The sequence below is a fragment of the Schistocerca cancellata genome, chromosome 6 (genome assembly GCF_023864275.1).
Source record: "Schistocerca cancellata isolate TAMUIC-IGC-003103 chromosome 6, iqSchCanc2.1, whole genome shotgun sequence".
NCBI classification, from domain to species: domain Eukaryota; kingdom Metazoa; phylum Arthropoda; class Insecta; order Orthoptera; family Acrididae; genus Schistocerca; species Schistocerca cancellata.
In genome coordinates this window covers 677,152,340-677,170,022 of record NC_064631.1, presented here as the reverse complement: position 1 = coordinate 677,170,022, position 17,683 = coordinate 677,152,340, and the positions used below count along the sequence as shown (strand labels likewise).

The following is a 17,683-nucleotide window of genomic DNA, read 5'->3' as shown; positions in this document are numbered from 1 at the left end:
CTGGTCAAGCTGTGCCACAAACTTCTCTTCTCCCCAACCCTATTCACTACCTCCTCATTGGTTATATGATCTACCCATCTAATCTTCAGCATTCTTCTGTAGCACCACATTTCGATAGCTTCTATTCTCTTCTTGTCCAAACTATTTATCGTCCATGTTTCACTTCCATACATGGCTACATTCCATACAAATACTTTCAGAAATGACTTCCTGACACTTAAATCTATACTCGATGTTAACAAATTTCTCTTCTTCAGAAACGCTTTCCTTGCCATTGCCAGTCTACATTTTATATCCTCTCTACTTCGACCATCATGAGTTATTTTGCTCCCCAAATAGCAAAACTCCTTTACTACTTTAAGTGTCTCATTTCCTAATCTAATACCCTCAGGATCTCCCGAGTTAATTCGACTACATTCCATTATCCTCGTTTTGCTTTTCTTGATGTTCATCTTATGTCCTCCTTTCAAGACACTCTCCATTCCATTCAGCTGCTCTTCCAGGTCCTTTGCTGTCTCTGACAGAATTACAATGTCATCGGCGAACCTCAAAGTTTTTATTTCTTCTCCATGGATTTTAATACCTACTCCGAATTTTTCTTTTGTTTCCTTTACTGCTTGCTCAATATACAGATTGAATAACATCGGGGAGAGGCTACAACCCTGTCTTACTCCCTTCCCAACAACTGCTTCCCTTTCATGTCCCTCGACTCTTATAACTGCCATCTGGTTTCTGTACAAATTGTAAATAGCCTTTCGCTCCCTGTATTTTACCCCTGCCACCTTTAGAATTTGAAAGAGAGTAGTGGGTTGGGCCATGTTTTTAACTGGTATCTTACTTCAATCTCTTTTGAGAAAAAGCGCTCCGAAAGATTTAGTTGAATGATTTGGGGCAAGAGCATCTCATAATTTAAGGTAAATTTGAAAAGGCAAGTTGTTCATGTGTCCATGGATGGCCCTAATGTTAATAAGGCATTTGTAAGCTAACTGAAAAAAGGGTAATCCAGAAGATCTTGTGCTTTTAGACTTTGGCACATGTGTCTTACATACAGTGTGTTGTGTCTTTAAGACAGTTTGTACTCGTGCTGATTGGAACTTTGTTTAGTTTCTGAGAAATTTATATAATCTGTTTAAATTTGTTCCCTCTCGCCGAGTTGTAATCACCTATATTACAGGCAACCGTGCAGAAGTTTTGCACCATTCGGTAGGTGGAAAATAAAATGGTGACAGTCAGGGATCAGCAAATATTAACGGTCGTTGAAAAGTATGAGAGGGAAGTAGAAAGCATAATGAAGGAACAATAGGAGGTAAAACTGAAAGCCAAGCTCGTTATTGGAATTCCTAAGAGTCATAAGCTCATAACTGACAAGTAGTACGTGAGTCTTTGGACAAGATGCTGAGAGCTCATCTCCCATTTTTTGAGTCTGAGACTGCTCAAGTTGAAGCATTTTACTAATTGGTCAGATGCCCCTCATCTTATTTTCTCTATACTTCGCTCTAGTCTGTGGTCAGAAAATTAATGAGAAAGTATGTCAAACCAGAAGTTGTTGTGTATTCGGAAATTGGACACCATTTACAGAACCGACAAAGCTCGTGGTCAATGTAACGTGTCAGAGAAAGATAGCTTGGCAGAATGAACGCCTTACATTTTTGAAGAGCATGGTAAACAAAATTCTGGATAAATCATCCTTGGCATATCTCTTTACAAAAGGCATATTGTTAAGACCCAGAAGAGAGAATCGTTACTGACCTTATGAAGAGATGGTTAGGCATAGTATTGATATACAGTGGTTAAACAAAAATATGGAAACAACATGAGAAACATGTGTGGTGGTATGTTGTTTTCTTGGTATTTCCATATTTTTATCCACCCCCTGTATCTCACTACCTTAAACTGCTATGGTAGTCTTGAGGCTAATGCCATTGCCCGTGAGTTCCAAAATATTTTAAAGATTTTGTTAGTAAAGGAAATCCTTAGGGACTTCAATGGGCATTGTGATTGCATCAATCAGGTCTGAATAATGGTTATTGTGGATGGGAATGAACAGCCCACATTGTGTTCTTACACTTTGACAACATTTGTAGATTTTTCCATAAAACTGATCAAAATTGGTTTGGGGATAAGCGCAGTATGACCCTGGAAAAATACCAAATTATCTGGAAAACTTTTTTTTCTTTTGAGAATTGCTGGATGCCACTGTTGTGATGCAGCCTGTTGCTGCTGTGACCGTAACTGATGCTGCCCCCGCGCAATGCTGAGTCGAAGATTGTACTGCTGCAATGTTGTCCTGAACACTTGCAGCATGCCCAACAGTGATTGACTGAGCAGCTTCTGATACCTCTCCCCATGCAACAATCTGATTGCCTGTGGTCTATGACACTTCAAAGGACTATACTTTATCGAGCACATCTGTAACCATCGGATTCTCACATTGAAGCATTTTTTCGCAGACTTCCCTATCCAGGGCCAGACAAATAATATCACGCACCATTTGATCAGCATAGATTCGTGATGGGTACTAGTGGCAAATTTACAACACTAGTCAATCCATGTAATTCTGCAGCCCAAGCTTTGTAAAATTGGTTTATGTGTTTCTGACAGTGATGTGTTTTTCTGACATGCGTGTAATAGGTTGAGAAAAGCTTGCACATTTCATCAAATAAGCTGGCTGGTTCTTGTAAAGGTGCAAGTTGGCACAACAACTAATAAATGCATGGCGAAAGCCAGGAAAGAAAGAAAGCCCTACACAAGTTTGCATTGTCCGTGCGAAAAACCTGGAAATGGTGGTGTAACCATGTCTTGTAGGAGTCCCAATCTTCAGCCGATTCATTGCAAATTTCCTTTTGGGATTTGTGTTGTATTTTGATGATTTTCGTGTGGGTGCCATATAGAACTGCCGAGAATATGTATTCTGAGACATAATTGAAGTGAACAAAAAAAAAAAAAAAAAAAATCGGTAGGGCTCTCCAGCACTTGAGGATGTGACCACATTGGGAACAGATTCACTGCCTGGTCTACTATAAACCAAGAGCTGCCTCTGCAACCTGCTCTCACAACTTCAGTTTTACCATTCTCTGTCTCTTGCTTTTCAGACTGTATGTGGGGAAAGACAATAGATCAAAACTTCACAAGTAATGGGACAGACAAGACATAAAAAATACAGACTTTCTGCCTCCTCTTTGTAATGTGCAAAATATTGTCACCAACAACATAAATATATATTGGATTTTAATAAGGTGAAGTAAGAAGTTGGCCTTAGAATTGGGTATAGCACAGTGGATCATTTGCATATTGTAAATGAAATTATAGAACAAGTCAGAAGTAAGAATTACCACTTTGTTTAGGCGTCATACATTTTGGGAAAGTTTTTGACTTCATTTGTAACAAACTGTGTTCATATGTTGAAGGAGACTTCATCATTGTACAGGGGAATAGAAATTGAAAGACACAGCAGGCAGGGAGGTTCCATATTATTATTTAAAGAGCCCTAGAGGAAATTGATTCCACAACACCATAACTATCCTCAGCACTGCTGACCAAAAGTTTTAGGTCACCAAATTGGGAAAATAAGGAATTTGTGGTACTCATATAACAGAAATCCTTGGATGACCCAAGATATATTGAATTTAATTGATGAAAGGAGAAAATATAAAAATGCATTAAATGAAGCAAGTGAAAAGGAATACAAACGTCTAAAAAATGAGATTGACAGGAAGGGCAAAATGGCTAAGCAGGAATGTCTACAAGAAAAAATGTAAGGATTTAGAAGCATATATTGCTAGGGGAAAGATAGATGCCGCCTACAGCAAAATTAAAGAGACCTTTGGAGAAAAAAGAACCACGTGTCTGAATATCAAGAGCTCAGATGGAAAACCAGTCCTAAGCAAAGAAGGGAAAGCAGAAAGATGGAAGGAGAATATACAAGGTCTATACAAGGGACATGTACTTGAAGGCATTGTTATGGAATTGGAAGAGGACGTTGATGAAGACGAGACAGAAGGTGTGATACTGAGTGAAGAATTTGACAGGGCACTGAAAGACCTAAGTTGAAACAAGGCCCCAGGAGTAGATAATATTCCATTAGAACTAATGATAGCCTTGGGAGAGCCAACCATGACAAAACTTCCATCTTGTGAGAAAGATGTATGAGACAGGAGAGCTACCCTCAGACTTCAAGAAGAATATAATAATTCGAGTTCCAAAGAAAGCAGGTGTTGGCAGGTGTGAAAATTACCAAACTATCAGTTCAATAAGTCACGGTTGTAAAATACTAACACGAATTTTGTACAGAATAATGGAAAGACTGGTAGAAGCTTACCTCGGGGAAGATCAATTTGGATACCAGAGAAATTTAGGAACACATGAAGCACCACTGACCCTTTGACTTCTCATACATGATAGTTTAAGGAAAGGCAAACCTTTGTTTATAGCATTTGTAGACTTAAAGGAAGATTGTACAGAAACCAGATGGCACTTCTAAAGAGTCAAGAGGTGTGAAAGGGAAGCTGTGATTGGGAAGGGAGTGAGAGATTTTTAGCGTATCCCTGACATTATTCAATCTGTCTATTGAGCAAGCAGTAAAGGAAACAAAAGAAAAATTTGAATAGGAATTAAAATCCAGGGAGAAGAAATGAAAACTTTGAGGTTTGCCGATGACATAGTAGTTCTGTCAGAGACATTAAAGGACTTGGAAGAGCAGTTGAACGAATGGACAGTGTTTTAAAAGGATATAAGATGAACATCAACGAAAGCAAAACAAGGATAATGGAATGTAGTCAAATCAGGTGATGCTGAGGGAATTAGATTAGGAAATGAGACACTGAAAGTAGAAGATAAGTTTTGCTATTTTGTCAGCAAAATTACTGATGATGGTTGAAGTAGTGAGCATATAAAATGTAGACTGGCAATGGTAAGCAAAGTGTTTCTGAAGAAGAGAAATTTGTTAATATCAAGTATAGACTTAAGTATCAGGATGTCTTTCCTGAGGGTATTTGTCTGGAGTGTAGCTATGTATGGTAGTGAAATATGGACAATAAACAGTTTAGACAAGAAGAGAATATAAGTTTTCGAAATGTTGTGCTACAGAAGTGTGCTGACAATTAGATGGGCAGATCACGTAACTAATAAGGAGGTAATGAATGGAAATGGGGAGAAAAGGAATTTGTGGCACAACCTGAGTAGAAGAAGGGATTGGTTGATAGGACACATTCTGAGACATCAAGGGATCACCGGTTTAGTACCGGAGGGAAGCATAGGTGGGTAAAAATGGTAGAGGGAGACCAGGAGATGAATACAGTTAGCAGATTGCAGTAGGTACTCGGAGGTGAAGAGTCTTGCGCAGGACAGAGTAGCATGGAGAGCTCCATCAAACCAGTCTCTGAACTGAAAACCACAACAACAACAACAACAACAACAACAACAACATAGTTGTATGATAATTAGGCCCTATTTTAAACATAATATACTATAAAATCCTTGAACAGAGAACTGTGCCCAGTGCTTGAAAGAAAAGCTTACCTGTCTGCAGGAAGGATAGTGGAAGGGATTCATAGAACTACCATCCAGTAATGTCCATTTGTTGTAGAATCAGTGAGTCTGTGTAGGAGACTGCTCACAGAACACTTGTGCATTCCATCCTTGAATATTGCTGAAATGTGCTAAGTAGTACTAAAAGAGGATATAGAATGTATACAAAGGTCAGTTTGAATCATCACAGGTTTGTTTGACTATTGGGAGCGCATCACAGATATGCTGAAAAAACTGAACTGGCAAGTGTTTGAAGATATATGCAAACTACCCTCTGAAAACCCATGCACTCAAGAACCAGTTGTAAGTGATAAATCTAGGAATGCAAGACAACTTTCTTTATATCATACCTGAAGAAATAGCAAAGACAAGATTAGACAGATTACAGCACTCACAGAAACACTGAAGCAAAATATGATGCCATATGCAAGCAATGAGTGAAAATAGGTGTAGTAAGCTAATTTACTAAGATGTTTATCACCAAAATTTGCAATGACCCTTATTGCATAAGTAGCTGAACTCAAACGTTTCAGCAGATCATCAATGCGTTTCTTCCAATTTAATCTCTCATCAATGGACACACCTAAAATTTTTGAATATTATACCTTAGCTATATGCTTCTGATTAAGGTCTATATTTATTAATGCCATCATAACATTTACTGTATGGAACTGTATGTACTGTGTCTTATCAAAATTCAGTGAGAGTCCGTTTACAAGGAACCACTTAGTAATTTTTTGAAAGACATTATTGACAATTTCATCAGTTAATTCTTATTTGTCAGGTGTGATTACTATACTTGTATCATCAGTAAACTAACTTTGCCTCTTCATGAATATAGAATGGCAAGTCATTAATATATATTAAGAACATCAAAGGACCCAAGACCGACCCTTGTGGAACCCCATTCTTGATAGTTTCCCCAGTTTGAAGAATGTGCTGATCTTTGCATATTATGAGAACTACTTATTTCAACACTGCCCCAGTTGCCTTTAACTCCACATGAGATCAAGAATGAAAGTACATTTTTATAAATATATTTAAATATAATTATCAGTGGTACATTGGAATATTAAAACACAAATATTTACTAATCACTGTTCAGGTGGAAAAGATAGCAGTGTTGCCCACAGTATTTATAACATTCTAATTGTAGTGAAAGATAATGACAATTATATGGAAGTGAGTAAAACATAACAGTCTTGTGAATGGCTTTGGTTGATGGATTGAGAAAATTATCAGATTATAAAGAGATAAGAAAAGACCGAGACAATTACTTAATGGAAGATGGATCAACAGGATTTGAAAATATCCTGGGACAACATGGATGTGTGTAGTTGAAAAGTCACATTTGACGTTTCAAGCTAGAAAAATTCGCGCACTATCTATTGCCTTATCGTTACTTCCTACTCTGCTTGAGTGTGAAGTCCCTCTGCAGTGAGTCAGGTCTTACTGTGGTAGCTGCTTAATCTTCATCATGAATGCTTCCACTAGCAAATAATCTCTCAGAATGATCTAAAAATTACCCCACTAATCTCCATTGAAGTTGAATGATTGATTTCTGGATAGCTCTCACGGTACGGCTGCAGAATATAATAACTACTTTGAAGAAAGGGGCTTAATAATTTCTGATTTGAGAAATTATGAGGATCTGCTGCACTGGAATGCATGTTTTGAATACTTTGACAGTGTGTAATAATGACCCACTTTGATGTAACAGGAGCTCGTGGACAGTGACAGAACAGGTGTTTAATGCTTTGCTTTCGTAATAAATGTTGCTGAGTCTTTGCATTACATCACTTAGTGTCACTGAGATTGTGCAGCATTTCAGCAAAGCTCCTGCTTGTCACTTGTTGGCAGTTTTTGTATACCCGTGAGAAGACAGATTCTTGGATCATGATGTTTATGTGAATGCCATCCTCAGCAGTCTAATATTTTTGGTAAAGGGTCCCGCACACGTACACTTGTTCATATATACCTCAATAGATAAACAGTTAGTCACATTCATCCAAATGGTGTGCATTACCTCAGTGATCTGTATTATGAACATCAACTTGCTGTGACATGGACGGGATAAGTTTTTGAGGAGACTTCATTAACAACCATTCCTGGCACATGATACTGTCGCAGAAGAAGCGGAGTAGCACAGTCACTGTAGTGTAGTGGTTATGATACTAAACTGTTGTGTGGAGGGTCATGAGTTCAAAACTCACCTGAAATGTAAAATTTTAATTTCTGTATTTGGTTAGAGTACATTCTAGAAGTATCCACAAATGGCAAGAACCATTGTACTGGAATGTTCTGTAGCTGTATATATGCCGTATGTGTTCTGGCCAGATGCAGTTCACTCCGCGCTCTTGTATGTGCAAGTGCCGAATAAACCTTCGTTAAGTGAAGTTAGTATTCGTCATTCATCTACTTACACCTTCTTGTATGTGACACTATTCTGGTGGAGATGCTGGGTATTGGAACTTGTGATGTGATACTGCATATTATCGAGGACACAGTGGGTCCCATCAGGCTACGACAGGGCTGCTGTTTATGTGGTGAGCAACCTGAGTTCGAGCCACATTCAACAAATCGCAATCTATTGGAGACAGAAGAAGAAGAGTACGTTACGAATACAGCAACTGTGTGCCACCACATGAGACATTCTTCCGGGTTCTCTGGTGACAATGCCCAAGATCGAAACAAGTGGCCGAAGGTATATGAGCGTATAGCCAAATTTAACAAATGGGATGACACCGTGTGTTTGGCTAATGTATTTTTCTACTTGGAGGGCACTGCCGAGCAATGGTATGAGAGCAACAAGGAGAAGTTCACAAGCTGGGAAGTATTCCAGGCGGAACTGCGCAAATATTTCGGCGACACAAAATGACAGAAGTGCAAGGCTGAAGATAAATTAAAGTGTAGGGCGCAGCGTCCAGGAGAAACGAGAGCATCATACATTCAAGATGTCTTGGAGCTGTGTGAAATAGTGGATCCTAGAATGAAAGACGACGATAAGGTTGCACATCTCATGAAGTGTGTTGCTGAGGACATGTATCAAGCCCTACTCCTGAAGGAGCTTTCGACAGCAGACGACTTCATAAAATCGTGCCGGTATATCGAGTCAATGCATCAAAAAATAATTTCATGCAAGAATTTTGAACGGCTTCCAAATGTCGTATCAATGCCTGTGATGGAGGAAGAAACTGATTTCATGAGTTTCTTCGTCAGATAGTGAGAGAGGGAGTTCAGAAGGCATTTGGATTGCGTGGTGAGCAAAAACACTGAGGAGGAGGAGGAGGAGGAGGAGATTAGTGTTAAACGTCCCGTCGACAACGAGGTCATTAGAGACGGAGCGCAAGCTCGGGTGAGGGAAGGATGGGGAAGGAAATCGGCCATGCCCTTTCAAAGGAACCATCCTGGCATTTGCCTGAAGCGATTTAGGGAAATCACGGAAAAGCTAAATCAGGATGGCCGGAGACGGGATTGAACTGTCGTCCTCCCGAATACGAGTCCATTGTGCTAACCACTGCGCCACCTCGCTCGGTCAAAAAAACCGAGACGCTTCAAGAGGTCATAAGGGAGGAAGTGGAACAGACATTGAACCCAATCTCTCATCCTTCATTTCCCTTTAAAACGCTAAAAAAGTTGAGACCCAGGTGAAGTTACGTTCCTCCAATGCCGCATTAGGAACCTGTTTTGGCACCAAGAAAGACTGACGTCTGGAGGTCCCAGGATAACCAACCAGTATGTTTCCACTGCAGACAACGGGGACATGAGGTGTGCTATTGTCGAGAAAGGTGGCGGGTATTTGATGAAGACAGCAGACCGATCTTAGCCGACGCCAACTCTGAGACAACGAAGATGAACAAGAAGATGTGGGTGCAGGACGACTTAGGTCACCATTGCTGCAAGCTAGCTGCTGGAGAGGACGCTCCCCAACATGCCAATCAGGGGCTCCATCGCCGTTTAGAAGCTCCAGCCGATCACCTAGCCACCACAACTTGGAAAAGTAAAGGGTGCAACCTTCCTTGGAGGTGAGGCCACTGAAGAGAAAAATCCTCCGCCGTCGATCACTACAAAAATGATTGGAAACTACGTTGATATCCTCACGGATTGCTGATCAGCCCATGCTCTTGTGGACTCTGGAGCATCATATTCAGTCATTTTGGAGAATGTCCACTCTGCAACTGTCACCAGTTGCAGAAAACCGTATTCATCGACAACAAAACATCTCTGCTGAAAGTGGCTTATGGGAAATATGTAAAACTTACAGGAAGATGTGTCATTCGTGTGGGTATAAGTGGCCATACACAGCCCTTAGTATTCATCGTCTTCCAAGAGTGTAGTCATGACGTCATTCTCGGATGGGACTTTTTGAAGTTTCTCAGCAATTATAGATTGTGGTCACTCGAAGATTATGCTAGACGAGATGAGATACTGTGGGCAGGAAGATGCGCATCCAAGTGTGTGGAGACTGTGTGTGCTGGATGAAGTGATCATTCCTGCAGTCAGCACTAGAAAGGTAACTGTCATGTGTCATGCCATTCATCAACCCATGGATCATGTAGTGGAATGTAAGAGAAGCATACCACTGAAGAATAACTTGGTCATTGCAGCCTCTGTTGGTTTGTTTAGGAACGGATTCGGTGAATTGTGGATAGTTAACTGTTGCTGAGAACAGCAGATCCTTCTAAGACGCATGTGCATAGCAAACGGTTAGCTGTTAATTGCAGAACAGCTGAGCTTCATAGAAATCTCCCATGCCGAGTCTGTGGGCGAAATTAGCGCTACCACTACGAGACAAGATCTTATAGCTCAACTATTACCAGATCTCACTAAGGAACAACAGAAGAAGCTACTTGCCATTCTTCAAGAGTTCTCTGAATGCTTCAATCCACAGGTGAAGAGCAAATTAGACAAATCAACAGTGAAGCACCGGATTAGTACTGAGACCATCAACCAATAAGCCAAGAGCATACTGTGAGTCAGCAACAGAATGTCAAATAATTCGCAACGAGGTAGAGAAAATGATGAAGAATGACATCATTCAGCTTTCGCAGAGCCCATGGTTGTCACCAGTGGTTCTCGTCAGGAAGGAGGATGGCAGTTGGCACTTTCGTGTTGATTGCAGGAAGCTTAATAAGATAACTGAAAAGGACGTTTACCCTCTTCCATATGTTGTCATTATACTAGATTGTCTGAAAGGGGCTAAGTTTTTCTCAACCATGGACATGTACTCAGGATACTGGCAAATCGAAGTAGATGAGGCTGATCATGAGAAAACTGCATTCATCACCCCTGTGGGCCTGTATGAGTTTAGGGTAATGCCGTTTGGTTTGTGTAATGCACCAGCAACTTTTGAATGGATGATGGATAAACTTCTAAGTCACCTGAAGTGGACAATGAGTTTTTGTTATTTAGATGACATTATAGTGTTCTCTGAGGCATTTGATGAACATGTTAAAAGACTGAGGGCCGTTCTTAAGTGTCTCCAACAAGCTGGACTGAAACTTAATCCAAGAAAGTGTCTCTTTGGAGCAAAAGAGATCAAAATCTTGGAGTCCGTGTGTCAAATGAAGGTGTGCGGCCAGACCCAGAAAAGGTGAGATCTGTAACGGAATTTCCTATTCCTAAAAGTATTAGAGATGTGAGAAGCTTCCTCAGATTATGTTCTTATTACTGTCATTTTATCAAAGACTTTTGTATCAAAGCCAGGCCACTCCAAGAGTTGTTAAAAGCCAATGCTAAATTTATCTGGGGTGGATTTATTAAGACATATGATAGATTTATTAAGACATATGATAGGATCCGCAAGAGATTTTTCTGACCAGGTTTGTTTAGGAGTGTCCGTCACTGAGTGTTGCACTGTCGAGAGTGGCAGAGGAGAGAGGCAGTTCCTCAGAAACCACCTGGTCAACTCATACCAATTCCACCAGCTGAAACGCCTTTCCAGTGTGTTGGGATTGACCTCCTCAGACGATCTCCAACGTCTGCTAGTGGTAATAGATGGATTATTATTTGGACTGATTATCTGACACGCTATGCCTTTACAGAAGCCACAAAAACAGCAGAAGCATTCGAGGTAGTCAAATTTATCATAGAAGACATTGTATTAAAACACGGTGCCCCAAGGTCGTTAATTACAGATTGAGGGAAAGTTTTTCAATTGAATCTTGTGACAGAGATAAACTGTCGGTGCAACATTACTCATCACATGACAACTGCCTACCATCCGCAAACTAATGGGCTCACTGAACGCCTTGATAAGACCTTGGCCGACATGCTATCAATGTTCGTCAATGTCAAGCAGAGCAACTGGGATGAGGTGCTACCTTTCGTGGCGTGCCTACAACACCACCAAACAAGACAAAGCAGGATTTATGCCATTTTTCCTGGTGCATGGGCGTGAGGCGACGACGATGATGGACACTGTGTTTCCGTTACATCTTGATGATGCGGACGATGACTACAGGCTACATTGGACAGATGTTAACCAGAGCTGTGGAAGCTTTGCAGTTAACTCGACTCCGCACGCTGCAGGCTCATGAAAACGATTGCTGAAGGTATGATGCGAGCCACTGTCCCGTTGTTTACCGGCCTGGTAACCTTGTCTGGATCTTCACTCCTGTTCAGAAGGTTGGTCACTCTGAGAAGCTCCTACGGCACTACTTTGGACCTTATAAAGTTGTAAGACAGTTGTCTGATGTTACTTATGAAGTTGAAGATTTCGACCCCGACACAAGACAACGAAAGATCAGAGATACGGTCCACATCCTTCGAATCAAGCCCTATAAGGATCCCGCAGCCCAGGGTAAATTTGAAGCTCCAGCGACAGGCAACAAGTGAAAAGGTGACAAAGAACGTAGCGGCATGGGAAGTTCTAAGAAGATCACCACCAGGGCGAACATTAGCCATCAGGAGTTGGAGTATGCAGGACCGATGACTCATTCCCGAACTAGGAGGACGTAACACCGAGATGCTGTCCTCTTAAGGAGGGAGCAATTTCCCAGAAGAAGCTGAGTAGCACAGTCGCGTTAGTGTAGTGGTTATGATATTAGACTGTTGCATGGAGGGTCATGAGTTCAAAACTCACCTGAACTGTAAAATTTTAATTTCTATATTCAGTTCGAGTACATTCTAGTAGTCTCCACAAATGGCAAGAATCATTGTACTTGAATGTTCTGTAGCTGTATATATACCATATGTGTTCTGGCCAGAGGCAGTTTGTTCCACGCTCTTGTATGTGCAAGTGCTGAATAAACCTTTGTTAAGTGAAGTTAGTGTTCGTCATTCATCTACTTACACCTTCTTCTACGTGACAACATCTTTCATATCAGCCATATTGTATGGATGCCATCTCTGTGAATACACAGATTTTCGTCAGGATTAAAAGCTAAGGGTGTTCAAGGTGGGGTTCTCATTAGAATGACGGGTACACTGAAAACATGATCAGTTCCATGTAGCTACTCCAATTCAAGGAAACTTTCACTTCAGAGGGCACAGCCCTGCCTACTTAAACCATCGTCACGACATCACAGCACATACTCCAGCTTCCATCCTCTGCATCACAGTCCTCCTAAAAGACTTCCTGGGATTTAAGATGAATATGAAAATGCACATCATTTAGAGTATGGCAGGGTGTCCATTCATCCTTCGTAACCAGGGAACTTTGCGGGTTGATGTGAGGAAGGTATATGAAAGCAACATTGCTCCAACTATATATTTGATGCAATTTTCTTCCAAGTGTTCATTTGGAAATATGTAGGAAAGGACCAGTGTTCGCTTCCTGCAGCAATTATTGCCTTAAGGAACCAGTTTTTAGGTATGAGCAAAGGCATATGCCAGTGGTCTTGGTCTGTTACAATCATCTCTTGACTGCCATGTTAAATTCATTTGTTTGTAAACGGGTTTCTTGGCATTGCTGTACTTGGAACACTGGACTACAATGTCACAGTGGTTGTATCTGTCATATGTAGGCACTTGAAAGTGCTATTAGTTTCATTTTTCATTAGACAGATTTTTTGTCAGATAAGCATATACTTTAAATGAAATTTTTTCGTCCTCTATAATGCTTATATGTGTCTGTTATAATGATACAATCTGCCGTTTTCCTGATGGTTCTTATACACCATGGCTACAAGTTCTAAACATTGATACATAAATATCATGAGATACAATTGTTTTCATGAATATTTACTTCTTTTGTGTCTGTTTTTGCTCAGGATGCTTCAAGGATGGCTTTTTCGTGATGCATTTTGGACAGTGGAAAGAGCACAGGCATATCTTACTGCTGTCCCAACCGTAAGTAATGAATGTGCCTGTGTTGACGTGTTTTGCAGTGATTTGTTAAATAGTCATTTTTAGAAAGTGTGTTGTTCTTACTGTATTGTTCAGTTCTCAGTAATCATCGTGACCCTGTATAGCAATTAGTGGTCCCATCATTGTTGCTTCCTATTGTAATTATTGTTGTAAAACATTTTTTTACTATTTATAAGTTCCCCTTGTAAGCAAGAAAACATTTTCCTGTTTGTTAAATTTCAAACCAAAAGTCGTTTCATAATTCTATGAAACTATCCTATATAATTCTTTTGAATCATTTTAAATTTATATCTGTTTAGTTGCACTCGTCATCCAGTTCCTTAGTGCTTGCAGAATGATGTAATTTCATGTGCCATGCCTTTGTTTTAATTGACTGTGATTGAGCCACTGTTGGGGTCTTCTGCTTTTTCCTCCACCTGTTTCAGTAGGCTTTGGCCAGAACATTCTGTTTTGGTATCACCATCTTGATTTGATTTCTTGCAAATATTATGTCAGAAGAGTAGTGGGATAGAATTTATTTCAGACTCCAGCTTTGGCTTTAACTGCACATATTCTTTCTATTTCACTATGTTCTTTTCATTTTCAGTAGATGGTTGCACACCTAGTTCTTGTGTAGGCACTGCTGGTTTTATAGATGATATCACATATGTTTACTGACATGCCAAACTCCATTTGGGATACCTTAATTTCATTTAACAATGTTGAAGCCCAACACTCATAAAAGAAAGAAAAGAAGAAAGAAAGAAAGAAAAATTGGAACTGCCTGTGATTGCCTCAGAGAATTTTATTTTAGTCCTGCTTAAAATCATGTTCAATTTTTTTGTTGTGCAATATTTCTACATACACTATGATAAGAGCCTAATTTTCTAATTTTACTGAGTGCATATTCGTTCTTGTAAGAAGTCATGTTGCATGCTGGAAACATGGAGCACTTTTGTTCTCCCACATACGATGATTTCTGATCAAACTGACTTGATTCTCAAGTATGTTGTCACCTTGATTTTGCTGAATCAGATTTTAAAAATATAGGTGATCATTACTGACAATGAGTATATGCTGCCATCTGCTGTGTGATCTTAGTCCTAAATGATAACACTTAAGCTCAACTTATTATACCCAAAACAGGAAGTCTCTCTTCAGTTTTTTACTGTCAGATGTAAATATATGTTGAATTTTACAGTTCATTCCCTTCTATTTATCTGTATAAATGTGCCTCACACACATCTGCTTCACCAGGTTACACCTGAGCTCCTTAAATAAAATTACACGGCCAGATGGCTTACCGTTAAGACACGGAACTCTCATTTAGGAGGATGGTTGTTCAGATTCATGCCTGACCATCCAGATTTAGATTTCCCTAAATTAAAATATTGGAATGGTTCCTCTGTCTTCGCTTGTTAATCTCTAATGACCTTATCTTTGACAGGGCATTAAACAATAATCTTTCTTCCTCTAAAATAAAATTTTAAAAATCTGAAGCTGGATCTTACAGTCTGATATGCCTTAGGCCATAATAAAATGATTATTACTGATATTTTTAAAGATAGTTAGCATTAGCAGACATTGAATGGGAGTGAACACATTTTACAGAATCAGGAGGGCGGCGAAAGCATGATAATGGCAAAAGATGGTGGAGATTGTTTGAACAATTAGAAAAGGATGACAAATTAGAAAATACAACAAATGTAATAAAAGACAGAGTAAAGGAAGAAGATGGCATTAGGGAGAAATATACTTACTAACTCTGATTGACAAATCGAGAAGATACAGAATGCTGTAATGCGACAAATAGCAACTTGGAGATGTTGCTGTTCCTTGATTTCTTTGTTTCCCTATGTTAGTCATGGATCCTGTGTGCTTAAACATTTTTTGTAGTCTGTTTCCTTTCCCCTGTTCAGCTCTTGTGAAAGAAGTATCTTGCCCTAGAACAATGGTTCTCGAACTCTCACCAAGGGAAGCATACGCCCTTTGGGTCACCAATTTTGATCATTTTTCACACCACTGTATATTCTAAAGATGTATCAAATGCTGCTCCACTATGATGTACTTCTCATGTTTCATGTTTCTGTTTAAAAAAAATTGAGGTTTGGAGTTTTACAAGCCTGTTGAATACCATGTGAGAGTGCTGACCCCGTCAAACGTAGGTGTGTGTGTGTGTGTGTGTGTGTGTGTGTGTGTGTGTGTGTGATGTGCATTCTGGCCTTTTATGATGTGTTAACTAACAAATTGTTCACTTCTGATGCCAAATTGAAGTGGTCTGCAACACAGCAAATAGGAAAGCAGGCAACCTTGCTCCAATCCAAGAATAGTGAATGCAGCTGCTTGTTATTGATGGACCAAAAGGAATGCAAATATAGTGTACATTAAGTGAAGTAGATGTAGCATGGTCTGACTTCTTTGGGATAAGTGCCTCAATGTATTGATAAATAAAAGTTCATTTCATCAAGATTTATTATAACTATTTATGACTATACCTCTGTGATTATTATTGTTATTGTTATTATTATTATTATTATTATTGTTATTGTTATTGCCCCCTTCAGAAGAAACATGATTCATTGTGATGGTGAAACTGTTTCATTGAAGATTAGAAATAAGAGACAACGAGGCTGAAACACAGTATGGACAGACTTGTAGTTTGCCACCCTAGCTGGCTGTGCTTATTTATTTGTTTGTTTGCTGTCCATGTAACAGTCAGTTTTCGGACATTGTCATAGATTTTAGTTCACTTATACAAATGTTTTGTTAACATAAGTGCCATCATTTTTTTGTTGCAAAAACAACCTTATGTTATATATGCTGTTTTACAGAGAGATATAGTGTGTAAGATGAGAAATGATCATTTTTGTGTTGCAAAAACAAACTTATGCTACGTACACTGTTTTATAAAGGGAAATTACAGCTTGGAATCTTCTACAGTAACAGCTTTTGTCTATTAATAAATGCTTAAATTTTATCTTTAAACTGTGTAAATTAGCTCTCTTGAGGTCAGACGGAAGTCTTTCAAAATATGGTTCGTATTGTATGCGGACTATGGTCTGCAGCCTTTTTTTTTTTTACTTGCAATTCTGTGAAAATTTTCCCTTCCTCGTGTATTCTACCTATGTACATTACTGTTTGCTATATTATATTCTGGATTCTGTTTCACAAACATTATTGCCTGCAGGATGTGCATGGAGTAGATGGTTAGTATTTTATATTTCCTGGAGATATCTCTACAAGGCTTTCTCCTGTTTATCTTGGGTACCTCTCTTAGTGGTGTTTTTTTAGTCTGGAGAGACTGTCTGTATAGACAGCTGGTGCTTCACACCATATCTCAGTGCTGTACTGAAGATGTGTGGACGTATCACTCCGAAGTTTATTTGTCTCAAGCTATCATGGTCTGGGAAGGCTGAGACCCTCTTCAGTATATACACATTTTTACTGATTTTCTTACAAATATGGTCTATATGTTCTTTCCATGACAGGTGATCGTCAATAGTTATGCCTAAAAATTTGTGTTGGTTTCCATAGCTAAGGGCCAATGGAGGTGTAGGTAGAGATCTATCTATGTTCTGACTATAGCTAAGCATAATTTGCATTGTCACTGTCTTCTCTTTATTTACGAGTAGCTTATTTGCAGTAAGATAACGTGACAGAAAATTATAATTGATTTCACTAGTGTTTGTAGTAGTTTGCATATCATGGCCCCAGCTGATAAAAGATGTGTCGTCAGCATAGCTTACAACCTTGCAGTTTTGGGTTTCAATTAAATCATTTATGTGCACAAGAAACAGGAATGGCCCCAATACACTTCTTTGGGGCACACCGCATTGAAGTATCTTGTTGGTTGGTTTTACCAATTGTT

The 17,683-nt window shown here is 39.5% G+C and overlaps 1 protein-coding gene across 5 annotated transcripts in view; it reads left to right on the top strand.

Annotated features, from left to right (window-relative positions):
• Positions 1-17,683, top strand: part of LOC126088129 (alpha-N-acetylglucosaminidase) — a 377,251-nt gene that overhangs the window by 81,687 nt on the left and 277,881 nt on the right. Inside the window, exon 9 of one of the 5 annotated variants that reach the window (XM_049906243.1) lies at positions 13,740-13,818. The exons of the other annotated variants lie outside the window; for them this stretch is intronic. Within the exon in view, the coding sequence (XP_049762200.1) occupies positions 13,740-13,818 (79 nt within the window). The remainder of the gene's footprint in view (positions 1-13,739; positions 13,819-17,683) is intronic. 5 annotated transcript variants of the gene reach the window in all.